Raw genomic sequence first — 25,630 nt, 5'->3', positions numbered from 1 at the left:
AGATGCATAATCCACGATTTTTTGAATAACAAATAATATTGCTATTGTTATTTTTAAATATGCGTTCCAAATATCTGTTATTTCAATCATATTATTAATTAAAAATTATTACTTAATATTAAATATAAAATTTATTAATTGTAATTAATACTTAATTTACTAATTTAATTAACGTGTGAATGAATTAATTTATCTGTTTCAGCTTACTTCTTAAATTTTATTTTTTTTCCTCAAAACTATTTATTTAATTTATTTATTAGAGTGAACCATTTTCTGGAAAAGATGAGTTAAAAATATATGTCATTTCTTTAAAATGTTTACTTTAGTCCTATATTCTACCAGTAGATGGCGCCAGCATTAAACAGAGTACATGTAATCAAAGTCAATCATGTCACGAGTAATAAAAAATGATGTGTATGGAATAGTGCATCATCAAATACGAATATCGGTGACTTCGCACTTTCCAGTGAAGCCTCGCACTTTCCGGTGAAATCACCGCTGCGATAAATTTCAGTGATATGCAATTCAATGATACGATACGATAATTCCAATAACCGGCCCGTTCACTTTTCAATCCAATCACAGATTTCTTTCCAGAGATTCCATTGGACAGATCGTATCGTCACCGCTCCGGCAAATTTCAGTGATATCGTATCGATTGTTAGTTTCTATCGTGATCCAAAACTTGTAATCGAAATATCATCAGTAAGATCGTATGAAGGATTTGAATCACACCCCTCTTTGAAAAGTATTGATCACTTGTATTTGTGATTTTTTGATATTGGTTATGTAAGAACCGCTCGTAAAATATTCGTCATACCTAGTTACGTAGTTAGTCTGTACAATTTGCGAACTCGCACGTACAAATGTGTTATTAATAAAAAACATGAGATAAAAAAATTACAGCAGTTTTTTTCGGGGGGGGGGGACTTAATGAACGAGCAAAATAAATAAATAAATGCATTTCTGAAGAAAAAAATTAACTTCGCTTTAGTAAAATTTTACGGAAACTAACAAAATTAACAATCCATTGGCTAATAAAAACGTCAGTTGTTTTATACTTTTGACTGCCGCTGTAACTGTTTCATTAATATTTATTTACATTTCATTGATTGGCTTCTGGCAGATTTTAAAATTTTGGGATATTCGAGTTTTGATTTTTGTTAACCCGGCGCAAGCTAAGAAAAGATTCCGTTCAGGAGCATACGCCGGAAAACAAACCTCATTCCTTCCTATGTAGACATATAAATTTTATATACTATGAGTAAGGATAGATGAGCTAAAAGATCATTTTTTTATCGTATACATTTTTTCAATCAATCAATCAATGAGTTACCAAGCATGCTGTTCGAACTCTAATATATTTTGAAGGAATAGAAAAGGAATCATGTTTGTAGTTGCTAGAAACATTTTGGAATCCTTTTAGGTGAAATCAAATTACTAAATTAAATTTTTAATCTGGGATTTAAACTGTTAGCAGTAATTTAATATTCCTGTAATTTCAACGTTTTCTAGCATTTCTCTGTGAGCATGATGCTGAAAACAACTTAGTATAAAAATGGAGTTCGCACATAAATGGGATAGGATATGAAAATAGATTTAAACTATATATGTTTAAAGTACTGAAATTATAAATTCAGTCTAATTTGAGTATGAAGGAAGACTTTGAAGCTGTCTGGATGTCATTATCTGATTATGTATTAGATATGTTTCAAATCCTACATTAAAATTAACTTACTTCATTGAAACTATAATTTTGCTTATTTAATTTTGAAACTATGTGAAGTTAAAAGAATTAAAATAAGAGCTGAGTCTCATAAAATAGCTGAATTATTATTTGCTATTAAAGAATTTAACATTGTTTTTATTTTGAAACATGATTTAAAATGTTGAGGAATAATTAATTAATTGTTTGGGTATTTGAAGCTTAAAATCGAAATAAATTTCGGGGTTTGATTCAGATTTATTCGGAATGGTATACAAAATCATATAATTTTGCTATGCATTGGGTTTTTAGGAGATAAAAAGTAAATTGTATAGTATTGTTGTATATTAATTTTGGCATTACCAAAATTTGTCTATCACTAATTTCTACCAATGTATTTTAACTCTGAGATTAATTAAGAAACAAAAAAAAAAAGTAAGAAAAGTAGCAATAAGATATATTTAAAACATTAAACTTGATAGATAATTGTATTCAATTTAATTAATTTTTACATGTTTTAAATTAAATTTTCATTTTTTTTTTCCTTTTTTAATTCTAAAATGATAAAAAATTAGAAGATGGCTGATTGATAACAAACAATGAAATAGAAACAGTGAGGGAATTGAATTATTAAGATTTATAATAATAAAGAATATGAAAAACTGTAACTGAAAGGATAAGAATATGTAGTGGGTTAACAAAATATTTGATCTTGTTATTTCTTCATTTATTACTATAATGAAGTAGCAGAGTAAATATACTTAGTAAATGCAGAACTGCCACATTACTTTTAAATGTATTATAAATATTAAAATTTGATTCTGTATAAAATCTAAGATTTTTTTTATTTATTGCTTTCTTTATATTATTTTTTAAAGTGTTTTTTATTATTGTACTCTAATTTATGATTTTCTTTTTTTTATATATATTTTAAATTTTGTGTATTTCTTTTAAAATAGGAAATATGGAAACAGAAAAAATAAAAATTCCAGATAATTTGGAAAATTTATCAAAGGAAGTATGTTTTATCTATTTTTTAGTTTTTATTTTAAAGCATTGAAAATATCTCATGTACTCTTAAAAGTTATATATGTAACTTAATTTTACAGATGAGTGACTGAAAAGAAGAAAAATTGGGAATTCAATTTATTTTTTTCTCAGGAGAGCATAGTTTGTACATAGAGAAGACCAATGAAAACACATCCATTTACAACGAACAAAAAGAGTGAAAGTCTGAGAAGTTTTTCCCTTACTGCTTGTACTAAGAGATTCTTATAAAAATTTCTTTAATATGTGTCAGTTTAGGGAAGGGAATCTTGGGTAACTTTGGAAGGATGCTGTGGGCTTGAAGGATTTCTATCTTCATTTGTAACATAAGATTTAGAGACTTAGTAATTTTTTAGAGTGCATATTAGAAATAATTAAATAAAAAATGGAATTTGGATCAGAATGTAAGAGGAAAATTTTTAATAAAGTAATATGGGCTAATTTATGATACAGAAATAGGAAATTAATTAGGATTTAAATTAAATTAAAAAATATCATTACATTTATGTATTCACTTTTAAAAAGTAATTATTTTCTAATTATTGGAATTCAAACTTAACTTTGGAAATGCACACATTTTGGCTTTATCATGGGAAAAAAAATATCAATGTCAATATCTATTAGGTATTGAAATTTTATTTTCTGTCCCCATTTATATATATTTCCTTTTATATAAAAAGAAAAACTTCATACATGTTGAAGCCAGTTTTCTACTGCTTATTAATTTATTGAGCAATATTACTGTAATTAATCTTTTCAATATATGGCATTATACAATTATAATTTCATTTTAGATAAGTTTTGTCTTGCAACCACTAATAACTGATTACTTGGAAAAATTTAGCATTATGAAAATGCTTTATTAAAAAATAGCCCTTCAAAAAATGAAAATTATTATTTATTACATTAGTACTGACATTATACCTTTAATTTTGTTAAAAAGGCTTTATTCTGTTAAATCTATCTCAAAAGAGCAATGCTAATTTGTAGATGAGGATATTTAACTAAATATTTCTTCCTGGAAAGTAAGTTAATGGTGAAGTTGGTTTGGCAACACAGCCTGTGCCGCTGTCTGAGAAGTCATATGTGCTGCTTTTAATGGGGATTATTATTATGATTCAGTCATACAATATTTTATTTACAAATATACTATTTGTAATAGTTGGATCACTTAGTTCACTTTGGAAAATATATTAGAATGAGAGTGGTGGTTATTCTTCTTATTCTACTCTTTGTGGTTAGGTTATTCTACTTAAGAATAGCTGAAAATTATTGAAATATTTTCTGTAAAAATTGTTACTATCTTAGTAAATGTATTTTATAAAATGCTAGCAAATTTATTTTCAATAATAAAAGTAAAAAATTATTTTGAAGAGCTTAGAGTTTTTGATTTTAATCATTTTTTTTAAAAACTGATTTCTGAAATTCTCTTTGCTTGTGAATTTTACCAAACAAAGAAATAATAACTGGTAATGCTTGGAATATTTTGATTTTGTTTTCATTATTTTACAATGTTCTGAATTAAAGATTATCAAAGTAATTTGCTAAATCAATAAAATAATATGATAGAATTGAAATAACTTTCTTCTATTAACTAAAATAATTATCACTGTTATTTGGGAGATTATAATAATATATTATAATGCCTTCATTTTTTTGTGATCAATTGAGATAATTTTTTAATTGTATTTTCTTGAATATATTTTTAGTATTACTATTGTGTAAATGCAAATATTTTTGTTCATTGTTTTTATTCACTGTGATATGCATACAAAAAAATTATATTGTTTTTTTTTTATTATTAATTTCAGGAATTGATATCCATTATTAAAAGTTTAAAAGGACAAGATGTAAAAAAATGCAATAAAGCTGTGAAAAAGGAAGGAAAAGACGCTTTTGATTTTAGCAGGTAATCACTTTTTGAAACATTTTTTAAAAATAAAACTTAAGTGACTGAATATCTTTATTCAGCTTTAAACAGATATACCCAAAAGCAATTCTGCTTATGGCTAAAATTTCAAATTATATATTTAACTAAATGTAAGAGATGGAAAGATAATTTTTGTGAATCTAGGTTTATTTCCATATCTGAATTTTTTAAAATGATAAATTTCCAAGACTGTTTCCATTAGTGCACAATGAAGTGCTCTTAATATTTATACCTAATTTATGAATTATATTTTGAATTCTTGTATTTAGCAGATTTTTTTTTTTGATTGAGTTAAGGCTTATTTTATACAGTTTATAAATGCAGGGCAGTTCTCTGCTGTTGTCAAAGGTAGTAAAGTTTGAGTAAAAATTCTAATTAATAATTCTCTCTATTTATATGAGATACCTAAAATGATAAGATCTTTTCTATATGGAATTAATTCTCACTTCAATTAGATTTGAATTATTCTATTTGATATCATATATAAATAAGTATATTTATTGTGGTAATATATCAAAAACTCACCACAATAAATCCTGCTGATTCCATTATTCTTTATTTTATTAATATTTTGAATGTTGAATCACACTATTTCTAGAACTTTTTGAACATAATGTATCATCTAATTCTATCATCTTTATTTTTTTGTTATTCATTTGTGCCTTCATGGATTCTATTTGAGTATCTAAATAATAATATTAAAAAAAAAAAAATTCTTTAAAATGAAGTTATTGGAGGATTCTCTCTTTTTTGTAGATCTTTGTCAGCATTTATTTATATTGTAAATTAATTTCATGTGAAGATGCTGAAATAAAGGTATAAAAAGTATTGTGTTTGGCTATTGTTTGTATAATCGGATCTTCTTGTACTATATATAATATTAGTATTGTGTATACTTATATATTGATTACATGCCATTAATGAAAATTGTCAAGTTTTAGTTAGAAAGAACCTATTAACATGTAATCGTTGATGATGTTTTTGGTGATTAATCATTTATTTATAGTTAATATATAGTAATCACATTTTCTTTTGTGATTCATTATTTATTTTTATAGTTATTATTTATTTGGTTTATTCCTATATGGCAATACTTTTAAATTATTTTATTGTATGTCACTTAGATCATAATGATGATTTTCAGTTCTTATATTTTTTTAGTCTTTTATTTTTGATAGTAATTTAAAGATCTGATTTTTTGAAGATTATTTTAAAATCTCCCTGCCTCCTTTTTCTTAAAAATGTATATTTTAATAATATTACTGCAACTGCAATTAAGTCAGCTTGTTGCGAAGGAATAAAATCAATTTATGTGACTGTATTTTGTTTTTTTGTATATGCCAAATCATTTTTTAAAGACAAATGTTTATTTCTGAATAATTCTGGTATTATTTTTACATAGGTATAAGAAACGTCATGTGGCTCTTAAATTCTTATATCTTGGATGGGATTATTGTGGATTTGCTGTTCAAACACATACAGAAAAAACTATAGAAGAACAGCTTTTTAATGCTCTAATGAAAACAAAACTTTTAGAATCAAGAGAAACTTCTAATTATCATCGTTGTGGACGTACAGATAAAGGTGTGTCTGCATTTTCTCAGGTTAGTTTTAAGTAATAGTTTATAGCAATTATTGAAGCAATAGTTTATAGCAATCATTGAAGCAATAGTTTATAGCAATCATTGAAGCAATAGTTTATAGCAATCATTAAAGCGATAGTTTATGGCAATCAATCTATGAATTCATAGCAATCATTGAAGTGAATGTAATTTTCTTACTTTCAATGTAATAGTTTATTTTCTCCTTTTTATTAAAATTTTAATTGAAATCTTAGAACTACTTGATTGCATTAAGAATATTACGAAAACTACATATAAGTATTCATCGCTTTTAAATAAATATTCTTACACTTTTCTATAACCCCTTTTCAACTGTAAAAAAAAAAAAAAAAAAAAAAAAAACCCAAAAACTTTTAATATATTTATTTCATATGGCAGAAAAAGAAGATAAATGAAGTATTCATTATATACAGAAATAAATTTTATTGGAAATAATTATTTGATTAATTTGCATGAAGTGTTTTGAATTATGATGAGTTTCTTAATTATTTTTATTTTCTCTCATTGAAAAATTAAGTAAACTCATATTATCTTAGTGTTTTCATGACCTCATGAGGGTTGGAATATATACTTACAGTAGTTCTACTTTAAAACATGTTTTTTTACGTTCAGTTTAATTGAATTTATTGCTTAAAAAATTTGCAGAGAATGTGAATTTATTTTTTAAGAAAATTATTAATATTTTAAGAAATTTTTGGAATATATCTTAAAAAAATATTTTTAAATAATAAAAAACATTACATCTGTTTAACAAACAAGACAATTTTGGAAACAAAACCTTCTATAACTGAAATTTCTGTAATTGTATATAAAAATGAAAAACATATTTACATTTTAAAAATATATTTAAACTTTTATGAATGAATAAATTTATTGTTATACTTTTTAATTTGTCTTACACTTTAATAACTACTGATTTAGTAATAATTTTCAATCATTAGTTTTATTGAAATTTTTATAAAAATAACTTGGATAAGTTAAGAAAAATTTGTGAAGTTATTGTTAAATCTTATAAAATATAATAATTGCTATTTCACAAATTTGTTTGTTAATGAAGTAAAACATTTAAAATTAAATATATCCAATCATTTATTGATTATTACTTCCTTTTATTTATTTGACTCTGTCTTTGCAAAAATAATAGAAGTCTCTTTAATTTTATAATTATTTGCTGAATTATTTTAGATGCTTTAGTTCTTGTTTAACAAGTAATTTCATAGCTTTAAGCTAATGCATTCATAAGTTGGTTATCTTAAGAAATTTAATCTGCTTTTTGATTTCATATTTTTTTTATAATGTATAATTTTGATAGCCATTTTGAATATTATCAGTTTCTATCTCTTGAATATTATTCTTCAGGCTGTTGGATCTTGTATTTGCTTCAGTGTTTAACTATTAATCTAAATTATTAGTAGTACTTGTAATGAAATTTTGATTTTTAAAATCGCTCTTTATTAATTTATTTAGCTTTATACAATTTAATTAATTAAATCAACTTTATACAGTTTAATCAATTAAACAATGGCATTTCTATTTAGAGGTCCACTAGAGAGATTATTTTATGAGGTTATTTTATTTAGGTTATTTCACTTGATCTTCGAAGTAACTTGCTTCATGGCAAAGGTATTATTACATCTGATGACTTTAAAGAAGAAAGACATAAAGGCAAGTATAAATAAAATAATTAACAATTTTTTTAAATTTCAGTGTATAATAATAATGTAACTATGATAATATTGTATAGTATGATAATATTGATATGTGATGTTGTTAATAAAATTTTAGTTCTCTGTCAAATTTTGGTTCCAATGAGCTACCAAAAGGGTATTCAAAATGCATATTCATTTTCTTCATTATACTACAAAATGTAAATTGAGACTTGTATTGAGTATTGTATGGTAACATAATTTTTGTAGACTTCAGGAAATATTATTCTAATAAAATAGAACTCATTTAAAAATGAATTAACAATGAAATAAGAACCAGTGAATAAAAATTATTTCATCTGTACTGAAAACGGCTTATGTCTTGAATAATTCAATTCCAATGATGAAAAAGTATAATTTTGCTGAAGTAATATGGAAAGTACTATGAACATATACTTTTATTAATAGTTAAACAATGCAATGAAACAATTAGAATAAAAATATGTGTCGTAGTAAAATTGTATACAAATGGTTTGTTAAATTTGCTGTAAGTGTGTCAGTTATACTTATTATTTTGTTGAGTGGATGAGATAGGATACAGGTTTATATGATTGAAATGAGATGATATCACTCTAGTTGACTGTTAAGAATAAATGCTGGTTATAGTATGAATCAGCAGGAATGGACTTCCAAAAATTTTCTTGCCTACTCCCTAATAAAAGTGTTTTTTTTTTTTTGACTGGCATAAAAAATTTGTAGCTTGAGTAAGGCTTTGAACCTTTGAACATTATGAGATTCAAATTTTAATCTTTAGAGTCTCAATTTACACTTTGTAGTATAACGAAGAAAATGAATATGCATTTTGAATACCCTTTTGGTAGCTCATTGGAACCAAAATTTAACAGAGAACTAAAATTTTATTAACAACATCACATATCAATTGAGTTAAGTCATCACATTTTTCAATTATTGTGCTTACATAATATGTTGCACAGATCAATAAATTATCAGTCTATTGCAGATTTAGTTCAAAATTTGTTATTACATATTAAAATTGTGTACCAGTTTTTATCCTTTTAGGGCTCAAATTTCTTTCAAAATTTCATTGAAATGCACATATTTGGTACAAAGACCACTTTACCAAATTTTATCTATCTAACTCAAAGCATTTCTGAATTATCATGCTAACAGACAAACTAACTGATAAAATTTCAAAAATGTATTTTTTAGACTTGGAGAGATTTTTGAAATTTTTCATTCAGTTTTTTTTTTTTAACTTTTATATACTTTTTTGTTGTATAATTCAAATGTGAGAAAGTAAAAATGTGTAGAACAGTTAAAAAGTATTATAATGCTAATTATATTTAAATATATAATAATTGAAATATAAATTTGAAATCTTGTTGTTCTATGTTACTGTTTCTGTAATATAAGCTTTATAACAATTTTGTTTGAAATTTACAGTTTTCCCTGGGTTTCTTTAGTTGCATAAGTTTAACTTGTGATCAAGTCAGAAAATTCAGAAAGATTCATAACTGACATTAATTGTTGACATCAGTTATTTTATTCTTAATTAATTTTTATTATTATTGTATTTAGCTAATTATTATATTTGTATTATTATTATATTGTAATTATTATATTAATTATTATTGTATTTTATTGTATTTCCTATTGTGTTTGTGGCATTGTTAGTTTAGTGATTGGAGAATTATAGATGATTTATTGTTTAAAAAATTCTTGTATTCGTTGAATTTATCAAAATCAGAATTTTGCTTATAGATGTGTTGTTGTTCAGATTATATCCTCATTTACTTGAGTAGTTTTGTATCAAAAAATTCTTATGCATCTATCAATGAGATTTTTTGATATATAAATGAATCACCCAGAATTATCATAGGTTTTTTTGTTGCTTTTGCTGTTTTTGGTTGCAAATAGGAGCAATCACCCCCATTTCCTTTTTCCTTAGTTTGTTCTAATTTTATCAGTTGCTTTCTTTTTAATTAACTTGCATTTTCTAAATGTTTAACTACATTATCTATGATGTATGCACAATCATTCTGTATTTGATGCTGATTTGAGTGATGGATTCAGAAGTATGTGAACTCAAAGTTCTTAATCTCTAGACCTAACAATGTTGAAAGAGACATAACAAATACTATTACATAATAAGTACTGTTTACAGAAAAGGAAAATTAACAGGAAAAATAAAATAGCAAAATGGGAATTTTGAAGAAACAGGGAGAATAATAATGATAATAATAATAAAAACGGAGGGTGGGGGGAAGGAAATGAAACAAAATCACATTATAGAATTTTGGCGAGACAGTTGATGATAAAAAGTTTATTATTTTAATGGCCCCTCATTATTTTTGAATTATTAATGGAACAATAATATAAATACATTTATGAATTTAAAATAAATAAATTTTAAAATAATGAAAATAAGTAAATAATATATAAATTTGTAAAATATGGATTTTTAAAAATTTTTCTTCTTAATATTAAAAAAAATTATTCATTGATTCTTTTTTTTTAAAATGCTAAAAACATATTGAATTAATTTTCTTTTAAAGCTTGGTCACCTTATTTTAAAATGTCATTTTTAATGATAATAGTGTTATTAAATAATTCTGCTAAATATAATTGAGCATTAACTTTGCAGAAGGATAAATACAATTTAATTTTAAATTAATATTATTTTTTGTTTATGTATTATAGAACTGGTTTCCTCAGCTAGAGATATAAGGAGATTACTTTTATACTTAAGATCAAAATATAATTAATGTGAATTTATTCGTCTATCAACAAAAATGTATCAGTATTAAATGTTCAGTACTTAAATTCAGTTGCTATATTTCAAATATGGAGACTCAAATTAAAGGAGAGTTTTAGAAATATAAGTATTGTTGTGGTTATCTACCAGTGATGATTTAAAAAGATTAGAATTAGCTACATTTTAAATTATGCTATTAATAATGAAAATTATATATTTGTTAAATTTTTGATTTATGAAAACTATCCATAAAAAAAGTGTGATGTTGAAAGACTGATAAAAAAGCATTTTTTGGAAAAATTTCTTTTTTTTCTTTTCAAATATTCTTTTTGTTGAATTGTAATTTATATTGTTATAGCACATGTAAGTAAATTTTAAAATCATTGTATGTTATTATATTTCTTAGAAAAATAATTTTATGTTGCTTTATTGTAGTTTCTGACAAAGAAATTGATTATCCATCAATTTTAAATCGTGTTCTACCTGATGATATCAAAATCATTGCATGGGCTCCAGTTGAAACTTCTTTTAGTGCTAGGTAAAATGATTATTAAATTCTATTCATTAAATAACTACTGTGTGCCATTTCCGATTTTTGGAAAAATGAACAACTTTAAGATAATTAAAGCCATTTTTTAAATTTTTAAAGAATTATTTGTAATTTTACAATTTTTTAATATTTTAATATTTAATACTTGAATTCTTAATATTTATTATATTACATTTAATATTATGATTACATTATATTAAATGTAATATAATATATTATTACATTTACATTTAAGATTTTTAAAATATAAGTCAAATCATAAAATATGGCATATATTTTTTGCTGTTAGGTTTGATTGCAAGAGACGAACATATAAGTATTGGTTTCCTATGGGTAATCTAGATATTGAAGTAAGATGCTTTTTTTAAAATTTTTTTTTTTGTTTAATAAACTTTTGCTATAATTGTTTTGTTTACTTGAAGTATTTTGATGAATAATCAAGTAATTTAAATTAGTATTAAAAGTATTGTTTATTTATTTATCAAACCTAAAATTTCTATTGTAACAAATTATCTGAATACAATTTTATATCTGCTTAATTTATATAAAAAAATAGAAAGTTTTTACTATTATTTTGATTCTCTGTTATCTTTATAAGAAAAATTTTCCATTTTTTAAAATAAAGTTTTAAACACAAATAGTATTTTACAAATATATACAAAATATCATTTTTAAACTATAATTGGTTGCTAATTAAATTTAAATAGAATCATGTAGGCTGTTTATTTCATTATAAATGAGCAATGCCTTACTCTCAGAACATTTCATTACTCTTATAATGTTTTAATGTTAGAACATCTTTGGTTATAATAATTACTTTATTGTGAAAATGTATTCAAATTTGTTTTGCTTATTCTGTTTCATATCTTTCATATAGCTAAATCCCCTTTCTTTAATCTCTCTCTCTCTCACTCTCTCTCACTCACACTATCTCAAATTATCTTTACCTGGTCTTAACACTTTTTTAAAAAAATTATTTATTTATTTAAGTGAAGGAGTATGTACTTGCTAAAGAATTCTTCATCTGATTTAGATAATGCTATAATAATAACATTTTGTAAAGATTTCATATTAAAAGATCTATTAATAATTGAGTTTTGTTGAAAAGTGAATATGTTTTAAATCAACTACAGAATTCATCTGGTCACAAATATGAACTGTGTTGTTGATCTACTATTTGAAACATGATGCTGCTAAAGGCATTGAATAATTATTATGAATTGGTTATGAAAGTTCTTACAATCAATAATATAAATATGATACAAAAATTTTTAAAAAAGAATATCTTTATATTTATTTGAAGTTTCTTAACATAATACCTACTAAAGCATAAATTTAATTTTAATTATGTGACCTTTTATTTACTCTAAAGCTTAAAAAGATTATTTATAAATGTAGAATTTGTAAATATAAAGTTTTTCTTGAATTTTTATTTAAGAGGATGCAAGAAGGGGCTTTAAAGCTAGTTGGAGAGCATGATTACAGAAATATATGTAAAATGGATGTTGGAAATGGAGTTGTGAATTATAAGAGGAAAATTTTTAGTGTCGATATCAAAGAGTTAACAACCAGGTATTTTTTTAAAGCAGTTATATATATATATATATATATATATATATATATATATATATATTTGTTTCTTGGTTTGATATATAAGTTCTGTATAAATTTAAAAGAACAAACTGAAGATGGTAATCTGTTAATAATAATGTTTTAAGGATTATTAGTTTGACTTAGTTGTTTTACTTTATAGTGACAGCAGGCCTTATCAATTAGCGGAGCTTACAGTTGTTGGCCAGGCTTTTCTATGGCATCAAATTCGTTGTATAGTATCATTACTTTTTTTCATTGGTCAAGGAAAAGAAGAATGCAGTGTAAGCAAAATATCTTATTTATATTTCATTTTTTAATGTTAATTGCTTTTTAAGAAGATTGCAAATTCAGTTTGGATTGAGTTTTTTCCCCCCTTAAAGGTTTTATACTCAAATATTAAGAAGATGTATATTTCATTATAAAGAGCTTTCCCATGAAAGCAAAAATTATGGTGTGTTAAAACATGTTTCTAAATAAATATTTTACAAGAAAATATTCACTTTAATGACAATAATTTATCAGTGAAAAATTTTTGAAAGTAAGTTTTATTCAGTATTTTATGACTTTTGAGAAAAAAGCTATTTTCATTTTAGGAAACTATTAAGAAAATAAAACAATATATATATATTAAAAAATATGTAATAAGTCGTTATTCTAATTGTTAGATTCTTGTTTAAACCTTGCATAATTTGTTTTTATCTAAATCTTATTGTAAATCTTGCAAAAATGTAGTATTTTGGAATTGTTGTACAGGTGAAAGGATTTAAATTTTGATTATTTTTAATTGCTTTTTATTTTTTTGAGAATGGCTGGTAAAATACTTTGAATTTTTTTGTCAGAAAAAAATATTTGGTTTATAAAAATGATGGTATAGATGTTTGAGAGATTGTTAGTATTCGTAGTATTTGTTACGTAAGCATGTTGCCCCGCCTCTCACTTGTAACGCCCTCTAGCGGTATATGTAAAAAACCATCAGTCTTTGTAACATCATCGACGTAGCAGCAACGCCGAAAGGCAATGCTCAAACCAACTCCCGAAAGCGGAGAAACAATAAAATCTTTAAAATACAAAAAAAGGTCCGTCATCATTATCGAACCTTCCAGTATTTGTAGTTGACCTTCAATACAATTTCTAAATAAGCAGGTGATCATGAAAAGAAAATGAATGTAGGAAAAATTATTAAGAGCTTAATAAACCTGGTGTAACTGTTTTAAAATTTTATATTCAAGCAATATCAAAGCAAACAGTTTACATCTACATGAAAGGATGAAGTAGATTTTTTTTCAAAAAGCAAGGATATCATCTATGCTAATCAATAATAGATGCCCATAATTGTTTAATTGGATGAAAGAATACATGTTGTGGGCCTCCAAATAGGCCTCTGCCATATCCTTAGGTGAGTGAGAAAAATATGGTAATATAGTCATCAATACTACTGCCATTATCTAAGGAATTGTAATGAGTATCATTTAGTTCAACATATAAGATAAGAAACCTTGATGATCTGAATAGCAATTAGACATGTTTTTTATGTCTGATCAGCAAGTACAGATTACTGTTAAAATCTATGGGGAAAAAAAATTAAACCATAAACTTTTGTTTTGTCGAAACATAGTTATTGCATGAATTGATAACAAAGGAAATTTAGTCAAATTGTTTTCCCCATTTAATATCTACATAACAAATTGCAATTATTTTTAATTTGTTACAGGTTATAGATCAGTTACTGGATATTAAGAACTGTCCTCGTAAACCGCAATATGATATTGCTTCAGGTAATAATTTTAGGTAAATATATAATTTCTATTTGTAAAATTCAAAAGATTTTAAACTTTAACAGTTATTTAATTCTAGAATTCATAACTTTTTTTTATTTCTTTACAAAAAAAAAAAAAATCATGTGTCTTGAATAGCAGCATATAATTTAGAAAAATTATTTAAGAAAATTTTAGTTTATGTTTTTCTATTGAAATTTGAACAAAACAATTAAAATGCACCGATTAGCTGCAATATGAATTAAATAGTTTCCTAGTAACATAAATTACATTATAATGATTCTCCAATAAAAATAAAGTCTCTTTTTACCAATATATTTTTTACAATGGAAAAGAAATATTTTGATAGCATTTTTAATGTTAGAATAATTTGTACTACGGCCATCTTGGTTTTTTTCTAAGTTTCCAGTTTAAATATGATTCTAGTTCCATTCTTGCCATAAATCAGTGTTTTTTGCATATATTTATCAAAACGTATTTGAAAAAGGATTTCCAAACACTCATTGTTGTCCTTTGTAATTATCATATGAAACTTATATATAGAAATAAAGATGTGTAGCCTAATGACTACATTATGCATTATACAGTTAAAGAGAAATGAAGGATTTTTAATACTTTTTAAATTTTATGCATTTAAAAATTAGAAGAAATTTTCAATAATATTTCTCTTTTATTTAAAGTTTGCTTTATGTCATATAATTGCCATGTGTAATGTAATGTAATTGCCATTATGTAAATGTAAATAAAAATCATTTATGTACATTAATTTTTTTCTTTATTAGATGAATCTATATTTTGCTTTTGAGATTCTTATGTTATGCTCATTTTTTAAATTCATTATTTATACAATAATTTTTATATTATTTATGAATTCATAATATAAAAATGGAAATTGAATTAAAAAAATCATTACAATATATTTATGTGAGAAATTTATCCTTTTTCATAGAATAATTAATTTTGTGAGTTTAATGAAAGTTTATATTGAATTTAGAAAATAGCTTGTTAATCTAAATTATTTGTTCATTAATTAATATTATTTGATAGCAATTTTGGAAATGCAATAAATAATATATTTTTAAATTTTAGATAATTTTAGGAAAAAAAAGTTTAAAAGGTTCAAGAAAGATTTTTTTTTTTTTTTTAATGCTGTCATTTTTTTAATATTGCATTTGTGAAAAAATACCATACTTCAAATCTTGCATTTCATTGTTAGAAATTCCATTAGTGTTATTTGACTGTTCATATGATGATGTGGATTGGATCTATAATGAAGAATCTTTGAAATTTGTTATTAAAGAGCTTCAAAATATGTGGACACATCATGCTGTAAAGTAAGTTAAAATAAAATTAACATTTTAATTTTTAAAAAGAGCTTGTAAATTTAAGGAATATATATTCAGAGACTTTTGCAAACAAATATCATAGTTATTTAAATTATTATCCTTGTACATTCACTGTATGTCAGTCAGTTGATAAAGTTAACTAACATATATATTGACATTCTTATGTTGCTATGATTGCATTATGTTAAATGTTGTACTTAAAAAAAAAATGTTTGTACTTAAATGAGATTTCCGTATAATTTTTAGATTATTGTAAATTTCAATTATTTAACTAACAAAGAAAATATTTTTTAATGGTTCTGTCTTTTTACTTCTTTTTAAGACTTTTGAGAAAGGGCTTCTTGTGTTCCAATAAGTGTAACATGTGATTAAGTGCTGAATCAACAAGAGAAAGATGTTACAGTGAGAAAGGATAAGGCACATAAAAAGTCATGCACAAAAGCAATGTTTGAAATAAAACATAGTAAATCTGGAATGCATGAAACAACTATTGTAACAGCTAATTAAGCAACAATTGTTATAGTTATATTGTTTTGCATTAAAGAATTATTGTATTACTTAGTAAAAAGAATAAAACAAGTTGAAAGATAAATAAATAATAATAATAAAAAAAATAAAGCACATAATAACTTAAAAATTTGTACAAAGGAAAGGGACATATCCAAATTTATAAATAGAAAATATTAATAAAAAGAGAATGGAAAGTAATACAGGAAAAATTATGTATAAAATATTATCAACTTATGCTCAAAACAATGTAAAAGATGCTTAGGCCTTGATAAAATAAAGGAAGATAAAGGCCATGTTGTATTATTCTTTTGTAGATCATTAATGAGTAAGTTTCTTTGAATAAGGATTTAATGCATGTTTGATATCTTGGGTTTTGCCACTAGATTAGGTACACTGATCAGTAAATATACATTGAAATTTTTAAAATAGGCTTTTAAATTTCCATGCTCAATTAGGAATGGAGCAAATATAAATCTAGTTTTGAAATGACCACTCTTTGAACTTGTATGAATAAATTCCTTGAAGGACTGTACATTTTGGGCTCTATTTTAACTTTATAAATCTGGACTTTTTTTATGATAATATTGTAAATATTATCATAAAAAACATTTATTGTGCAGTTTTTATTAAAATCTCTTTTTTATAATTATTTAATGATATCTTCTATATAGATTATAAATAAACATGCATATTAACAGAAAAATCCAATTTCACATCAAATTAATAATAAATCCTTTATTCAGGTCCACAAGAGTCTCTGTAAGAATTGTGATGTATGTTTTCCCCCCTTTTCCTGCATAAGTTTATACATTTCCTTTTAATCATCTGTTCACATGTTATTCATTATAATGCATAACTACTTTTTAAAAATTAACAATTCTTCAACTTTTTAAATTTGTATAATTTATATGTAAATAGTATTAAGCTGTCAGGAGGGTGAACACATATTGTAGAGGCCAAATATTATTGTACTTTTTTCATTTTTTAAACCAATCAGGATAAAGGGTACAATATGTATATTATACCTTTATGCCATTTACTCTTACTGCAGGCCTATATCTAGAATGTAAATGAATGAACTGAAATATTTTCATACTCCTGTGTTACTTGAATTATTTTAATTAATATGAGATTATTGTTTCAGAATTTGTAGCTGTAATCTGAATCTTAAACATCTCTCTTAATTTAATAAAATAAAAAGAACAAGACACTACCTAAATTTCATATTTTCACAATACTATTAAGACTTTAATTTGATCAGAAATGAAGATAACTCTTATATAGGTTTAGCTTGATAATTTGAAAATTTTCCTGCAAAAATTTGTAAGTTGAATAGCTTAAAAGGAATACATAGCACAAAGAAAAAGTGTTTTATTTTTCTTTTAAACTTTTTTATACACAATTCCAAAAATTGTGAGAAATATTCTGTGTTTAATTGAATGTTGATATATGTCGATAAAAAGTTGCCAATATCTCACTGTTTTGAATAAATATCAACAGATTTATTGCACATGCATTTTGTCGGGTTGTAATATGAAGTTATGTAAGCCTATAGCATAATTCAAATCCAAGTCAGGCTGCAGTGCATTAAAGAGATTCAGTTCTTTTTGACATCTGGTTTTTCACTTCTTTAGAAACAGCTTTTTTATTTTATCGATTTATGATTTGGAGTGCCTTAATATGTATTTCTGTTCTTACTGTTAATCACTTACTAAATCTGTAAAATGTTTAAATAGAATAAGGACTATTTGTGTGTGAATAGTTTTAATATTTTTTGAATTTTATGTATATATTATTAAAAAAATGCAAAGAAAACATTACTCATTCCACAACAAATTTTGTATTGAATGAGTTGTTGTAAAATTTAGATAGTAAAAGTGCTTTTCGAGATCCTAAAATTAATTTCAAATTAGAACCAGATTGTCAACTTATGCAGGGAATGCAATATATATCTAATGGAAAAAAATAACAAAGAATTTGAATTGTGATATTTGGACAAATGTCTCTCTTGTGGATTGTGTTTTGAGTCTGTTTGCCAAGATTTATTCTGGTTATATAATTTTTTCATTAAATCGCAATAGAAATCTCATGTTTGATATAAATTTTGAATAATAATGAGTCTTCCTTTTGCCTATGAAATTAGCATGAAATCGTAATAATGCATTTTTTTTTTGTTGTGAATTAAGTGTATTGCTGATTTCAATTTTTCTTTAATCTAAAAGATTGGGGTGGGGGAAGTTGAAAAAACTTTTCCAGTTCCATTTCCACCAAGAAAATTTTATTATGACTAGAAAATGAAAAATAAATAAGAGAATAAAGCATTTATGTTAATTAAAGGAATTTAATAAAAAGTATTCAGTAAATTTAAATGATTTTTTTAAAGTGTAGAAGAAGTGAGTTCCCCTGAGAAATTTCATCACTCTATGATTTTGATTTCAATCTCATTTGGAATTGTGACTTGCACCCAAGTGTTATGCATTTTTTTTTTTTTTTTTTTTTTTTTTTTGTGTGTGTGTTTTACAAAATAAAGCATTCACAAAATGTTTCAAAGAACGATATAATTTGTACATTAGAAAAATAGTTTTTTCATAGGTGAAATATTTATATCTATACTATTTTATTATAGAGCTATCTTTTTTTAAAATTAGTTTCAAACTTTTATTCTGTTTATTTATGGGAAATTTCTTTTCTCTGTGATTTTTCTAAATAAGCTTTGAAAATATCTCTATAAATAATCTTTAGATTCTCACTAGAAGTTATTAATCCTGTGTATTTGTTATATAATAAAAGAGTTTTTTTTTACATTTGTTATTTAAATTCGATTTTTTAATTTTTTCTATTATTGAACAGTTTTTAATTTATATTTATGTATAAAATTGAAAGATTCATGAGAGCTGTAGTAAGTAAACATTAGAATTTTCTCCTCTTTAAAAATGAGTCAGCAAGAATACATATTGTCACTTCTTTTTTGAGATGCTTCTTAAAAAAATCACTTATAGCAAAATGTATGGTATTTTAATGTAAAAGCTGGGACTGCTAACATCTTATAAAAAATTTTGTCAACTTTCTACAATACATCTCATACAGCAATTTTAGTACAGCTGTATTTTAGTAATAGCTGATCTGTGCAAGTGTTTTGAAAATTTGACTTACATTATACAATATTTTGATGTAATAGTGACAATATGTGGATTTATTATTTATTAATTTTATTCTACATCTTATGTTTTGGAAAAGCGTGCAAATTATTTTAGGTTTGAAATTGCATTAGTCAAGTTAGGCAATTTTAATTTCTGCTTAATGGTAATGATGGTGAAAGTGATGGTATCAATGTAATTATATGTAAGTGATAATAATTACTTATCAGATTGCTAGTTCTGAAACTATTGGGAAGTTCAAGTGGAATTCCATGAATGGTTTTTGGAGTTATAGGAATGCTGACTGCATTTGTATGTGTCAAATTATAGAAAGTAGTTTGCATAGTAATTCTGAGCATTTCATTTGAATTTTACAAATACAAATATTTAAGCAATTTCCTTTTTGCAACGATTACTTAATATTTCATTATCTTAGTTTGTATGTACATTTATGATCTCAGAAATTCCCTTTTTTTCATAGATGTTGTCGCCAAATATTTTTCTAAAATAGAGACCATTAGTGAAAATGTTGAAGAACCCTGGATATTAAATAATAATAATTTGAATTATTTCATTTAGTTTTATACTCCTATTAATATTTAGGTAACCTAATAATAAATTCATATGATTTTTCTGCAGAACTACTATCATTAGAAGTATGTTAAGTGAATTGGAAAGACTTGGATCTGCTGATAATACCATTCTAAATCAAGCAGAATGTCTTATTCCTGGAGTTAGATCTCGTGTTTATAAAAGATTACTAGACCGACCTTGTTGTGGTAAGTTTTTGAATGTGTGTTAATTTATTTTTTCAAATGTAAATTATACTTTACAAGATTGGTTTGTTTGAAAACTTGTGATTGAGAATATTTTCACGAGGTTCATAAATGTAAATTATTATTTTTATAATAAATAATTAAATGTTTCTTAAAAAAATTTTTTAGTTTCATATCTATAAAATGCTGATATATGTTTACTTTGCTAATCACGTCTGCATATGCATTTAGGGATATGGTCATAATATTTTAATAATTACTTCTTACTATGTTTGATTATTTCTGTAAATCATATTTTTATATCTAAATTATTTTAATAGAGGGGTTTATCTCTTAATTAAACTTTTTATGTTTGGAGTAAGTAATAGCAGATTATTTAGATATATTAGTAGTATTTTAGTAATTTAAAATAATATATTAACTACTTGCAATTGGCATAAAAATTATTTTATACAGAAAAAAACTAAAATCCCTGAGAGTTCAAATAAATTTTTATTAAACAAATAAGTTTCATTAACCACAGTTTTGATTCTTATTACATTTTTATAGTGCAAATACATTATTAAATAAGTACAAAACATAAGCTTATTCACCATATAGCTATACATAAACTTTGAATGCATAGAAATGTACATAACCTCATTATATGTACTTATATCACAAGACAAAGCATGTTTATAGTCATATACATAATTGGCTGAAAAATGGAAAGATATGTTATATGAAGACATAAATATACATAGCTTTTGTTCAAAGAATATTACTTTGAGTTAATATGTTTAAACTTCAAAAAGAATGATGATATTTTAATCTTTTTCTGAAAGCTCTTTGGGTAGTAAGAACCTTTCTGAAAACTGTAAAGTTGACATTTATGGAAGAAAATTTCACACATATTTATTTATAGTGTATTTATTCTAAAGAGTATGTATACATATAGAGGCTTTAATGTGTTAAATTATGATAGGAAATTGAAAAAAATTGCAGTTTATAACAGACGATTTCACATGCATTTAAGTTTAGTGCATTTTGTACAGAATCAAGTAAATTAAACTTGTTTGATCTTTTCCAAGTGAGAGAAATGTAATAAATTGTTTCCATTTTCAGGATATGTTAATCCACCTCAATTTAAATTAAGGTGGTACTGCTTACTTTTTAGATATGTATATTAAGTAAGAGGTTGTAAAATAATTGATTCATCAATGTTAAATTTCAGTGGTATACATACTGATATATTAAATATCCAAATGTGAATTAGAATAATTAAACAAACTGAAAAAATTATGAATTTCCCTCAATGATTTTTATGTTTAATGACTGATAACATTTCCCATCAATCTTATTGATATGCAAATTGTTTTAGATTATATTTAATTCTGTAAAAATTAAATGACACAATATTTAGTATAGTAATATTTAATAAATTTTTTTGTAAAAAAATGGTTAAAACATGCTTTAAATATTTTTTATTTTGTAGAACTTTAATCAAAATAAGGGACATTATTAAAAATACATGAGATTTTTTCCCCTATGTTTTTCAGAAAGCTTGGAAGAAAAAATTGAACATTATAGTAAAAGACAAAAAAGGAATCCCAAACCTCATGATGTGAAGATTTGATTGAAAACTGTATCACAACTTTGAGATTTTTTTATTAAAAAATACTGGAAGAAGTAACATAGCATTTCTGAATAAAATATATTAAGTTTGGTTAAATTTTTCAGATTTTTTTTCCTTTATTCAATAGCTCTTGTTCATTGTGTACATTTATATTTTAATGTAGTTATTAATTTAATTTTACCATCTAAAAAATTTCATTTTCCCCCCTAATAAATAAAAAGTGGGAAGAAGAGATCTAAGAATTTTAGATTCTTTTGTATTTTAAATTTCTAAGATTTTATGATAATTATTATTTATAATGAGACAATGAATAATTCTTAATTTTTACTGTTATGTTATTCCTTTGATAAATAATACAATGCAAATATCCTGAATATATTTTTCAAAGTTTTCTTAATTTTTTCAGCAGAACTATAAATTGTTTTCATTCATTTGCACACTGATGATTGAATCATCTACTATTCAGAAAAGTTTTAAATTATTTTCACATTCTAAACTGTTTTACTGAGCAGAAAACATACACTATACAATTCTAGAGATTAAATGAACTTTCTTTTACATATACATTCTCATAAAACATTTAATAATTTAATGTTTCTGATTTTTTTTTTTTTTTACATATACATATAATACACAGAAATACATTTTATTCTTTGAATGAGAGTATAAAACCATAACAGTAATTTTGTGAATTATAGAATTGCATTTAAAAATGACTTTTATATTTACAATGGAAAACTCAAATTTCATAATTTAATACCACAGATACATGTACTTTATACTGCTTCATTTTGTTACATCATTGGGCATTTAAAAAATAACTTTTTTTTGCTTAATCATGAAAATGAAAAACACAATCTTATTTAATTGTGTTATTTATATTGACATTTCTGTTTGAGAATCCTCATAATAGTTCTGAAAGGTAAAGTTTTGTCTTCTTTAACATCTATAGAAGTATTATAAATGAAAGGTAGAGTACCTTTGCATCTTGTTATAAGAAAATATTAAATTAATTTTCTTTGCCACATTTATTAAAATCAAATAAGTGCAAATTATAATTTTGTCTTCACATTGTTCTGTTATGGTTTTAACTATCTCAATTTCAAAGCACATACAGATAATACCAGATTCTTAGACATTATGAAAATAAGATGTTCAGACAGTCATTGCATCATAGGTAATACCTGTCCATTAGTTGAAAATCATCTGTCATCATTGTTCTGGTATTGAATGTTGCAGAAACGCTCAAAATCTGCAGCTTCCTTCTCTAGTACATCAATTAAAGCTTGTGCTGATTTTCTCTCAACTGCAATAAACATTTTCAATAAATGATTAATACCGTGTGTTTCATAATTCTGATGATTTGAGCAAGGTTACAGTTAAAAAAAGTTATGACAAATAAAACTAGAAAATTTATATTTTATCTTTAAATACCACTTCAGGTTAAATACATATTTTACAGATGTTCAATATGCAACATTTAATGATTAATATTGCCATAATTATTAATGGTAACTATATTTATGATTATTTTCTCATAATTTTGTTTGGATAGTTAGAGCACAAACAATCTTTGATAAAATCCCATTAAAAATTACGATATTAAATCTGATAATTTTGCTACATTCTTTAAACTCCAATTCCTGCTTTACAGTCTACCGTTTACTTATATTTTTGATGATTCCTACAAAAGTTACCATTTAATTTTTAAAGAAATATAAATTCCTCAATTAAAAACTTAATATTTAGCATGGTGCTATATCAATTTTACTTTTTAACTTCATTCTTTTCAAACCATGATAAGGATTATTACCAACCCTGTGAGTTATTGATATAAAGTCATAATACATGAAAACTTATGGATCTGTGTATCTGGAGAATGAATGTTTCGTATATACATGACAGAAATGACAATGCAATTAATGAAATATTATGAAAGATATATGCAAAATTTGTTTTCTTTTTCTTAATAGAGTAGTTTAAATTTGTTTGTAACAGCATCAAGCTTGTTATATGCAAAAGCTAAAATTTATATTATAAATTTAGTGTGAAATATTTTGAATTGTATTTTATAAAAACGATTATTCATTTGCAAATGTAATTTTTGAAAGTTTATTTGAACATAAAAATTTTTTGAGCTTGTGACACTATTGAATGAATTTTTTTATATGTTTTTTAGATTTAACTAGAAAAGGTTTAATGGGGCCTAGATGGAAAAATGATTGATATGTAATAACTAGATTAAAAAAAAACGATTTTATTTTAAAACACTCCCAAATAATTAATTGACACGAAAATGTCAACCTTATTTTAAACATTGTATTGTAAGTTCTAACCTTTGGTTAGTCTCCCTTGAAGTCTTTGATTTTCCTTTTTCAGAAATTGTATTGTTGTTTCTTGTCTTCTCAGCTGTAAAGGGAAGATCAATTACTTAAAACAATTCAAATAATATTAAAAGATAAAAACAATTCCATATTTAATTTAGTTTGCTTTATAAGAGTCATAATTCTGTGGTGAATGATATGTGTTCCTATAAATCTTAATACTTTTGAAAATGCGTCACAAATATTTTTTATTTTAAGAGTTCATTCAGAATGCAAAATTTTTTTATCGTTCAGAGTATTTATTAATAGTATCTCAAGCCTAATTTTTTTAAATATATCAATAATTAAAATACACAGGAATTATATGCAAAGTTATTTAAGGGGATATGACAAATTGTAGGTTCTTGTGAAGAGTGATTAGTTATGGACATTTCTGTTCTAGTGGCTTATGTCAATCAGCTACTAAAACAGAATTCACCCAATTGTCAATTTCACTGAAGTAATCAAAGTAGCTATAATAAGTAAAATTGTTTGACTGCCCATTTTTGAATATGTATTCATTTGTATACAATAATTGGAGGGGGGGGGGGTAGGTTGTCCATTGAGGCAACAGAGCTGCAGTTACTTTGGCAATTATTTCAAATGTTTTTTTTTTTTTTTTTGATAGCATTTGCTGACATTTCTTCATTGATAATTTGGTTATCTTATTGAATGAATGGCAAACATAATTTTATTATCATATCTTATGATAAAGGTTTGTCATTCAAAACCTATTCTCGACCTGGATATTCCAAGAAAATAATGTTAATCTTGGAATTGCTTGGAAACCATTCGAAAAATAAAGAATGATGCAATTAATTACAACATTAAAAGCTACATAGTGTTAACTCTGAATCAAAAAAATAATTAGATTTGTGATAAATTGACTTGGTCTGAGTTACCCCTCCCAAACTTTACTTATACATCCAGGGTAACCTGAATGATTATCACTGTAGTAGTGACAAAGGGAAATTGAGTTTCAAGTTCAGTGAATCCATGTTTGTATCAGCTGTATTGACCGGACCCCTTCCTTAAGTGGTACATGTTGTCACTGGAATTGCTCAACCACAAAACATTGCTAGGCAGGAAAGTAAGAACCTGTTTATTTAAACAACAGCTTCTTATCTACAAACTCATAATGTTTGCCAGCTGGATTTTTCAAAACTAGTGAATAAAAAAAATCAAATTTAAAAAATATGCTAAAAATGAAGCATGTTTATGCAATTTTATTTAATTATG

At 24.3% G+C, this 25,630-nt stretch overlaps 2 protein-coding genes across 5 annotated transcripts in view; one reads left to right on the top strand and one right to left on the bottom strand.

Annotated features, from left to right (window-relative positions):
• Positions 1–1,112: 1,112 nt before the first annotated feature.
• On the top strand, positions 1,113–22,124 carry LOC129955880 (tRNA pseudouridine(38/39) synthase-like). Of its 2 annotated transcripts, none has more exons than XM_056068258.1 (13): positions 1,113–1,264; positions 2,665–2,723; positions 4,564–4,661; positions 6,085–6,286; positions 7,885–7,969; positions 11,162–11,264; positions 11,566–11,626; positions 12,715–12,848; positions 13,030–13,150; positions 14,581–14,644; positions 15,861–15,978; positions 20,277–20,416; positions 21,952–22,124. In XM_056068258.1, the coding sequence occupies exons 1-13, from the start codon at positions 1,261–1,263 to the stop codon at positions 22,026–22,028; spliced, it is 1,266 nt and encodes a 421-aa protein (XP_055924233.1). In that variant the 5' UTR covers positions 1,113–1,260; the 3' UTR covers positions 22,029–22,124. The 2 variants fall into 2 exon arrangements, with proteins under 2 accessions (XP_055924233.1, XP_055924234.1); XM_056068259.1 differs by having other exon boundaries at positions 1,113–1,426.
• Positions 22,125–22,255: 131 nt separating this feature from the next.
• The window catches only part of LOC129955844 (uncharacterized), a 293,119-nt gene continuing 289,744 nt past the window's right edge, over positions 22,256–25,630 (bottom strand). For all 3 annotated transcript variants that reach the window (XM_056068255.1, XM_056068256.1, XM_056068257.1), the window contains 2 exons: positions 24,365–24,437; positions 22,256–23,334 (listed from right to left, as the gene is read on the bottom strand). In XM_056068255.1, coding sequence (XP_055924230.1) covers positions 23,231–23,334; positions 24,365–24,437 — 177 coding nt within the window. In that variant the 3' untranslated portion in view covers positions 22,256–23,230. The remainder of the gene's footprint in view (positions 23,335–24,364; positions 24,438–25,630) is intronic.

Source organism: Argiope bruennichi, chromosome 2 (assembly GCF_947563725.1).
Source record: "Argiope bruennichi chromosome 2, qqArgBrue1.1, whole genome shotgun sequence".
Taxonomy (NCBI): Eukaryota; Metazoa; Arthropoda; class Arachnida; order Araneae; family Araneidae; genus Argiope; species Argiope bruennichi.
Note: the sequence above shows the minus strand (reverse complement) of the source record. Positions and strands in the feature narration are given on the sequence as shown.

Coding starts and splice junctions, on each gene's coding strand:
- LOC129955880 (XM_056068258.1), top strand. Junction 6,287..7,884: donor GTGTGTCTGCATTTTCTCAG/GTTAGTTTTAAG, acceptor TATTTTATTTAG/GTTATTTCACTTGATCTTCG. Junction 15,979..20,276: donor TGGACACATCATGCTGTAAA/GTAAGTTAAAAT, acceptor ATTTTTCTGCAG/AACTACTATCATTAGAAGTA.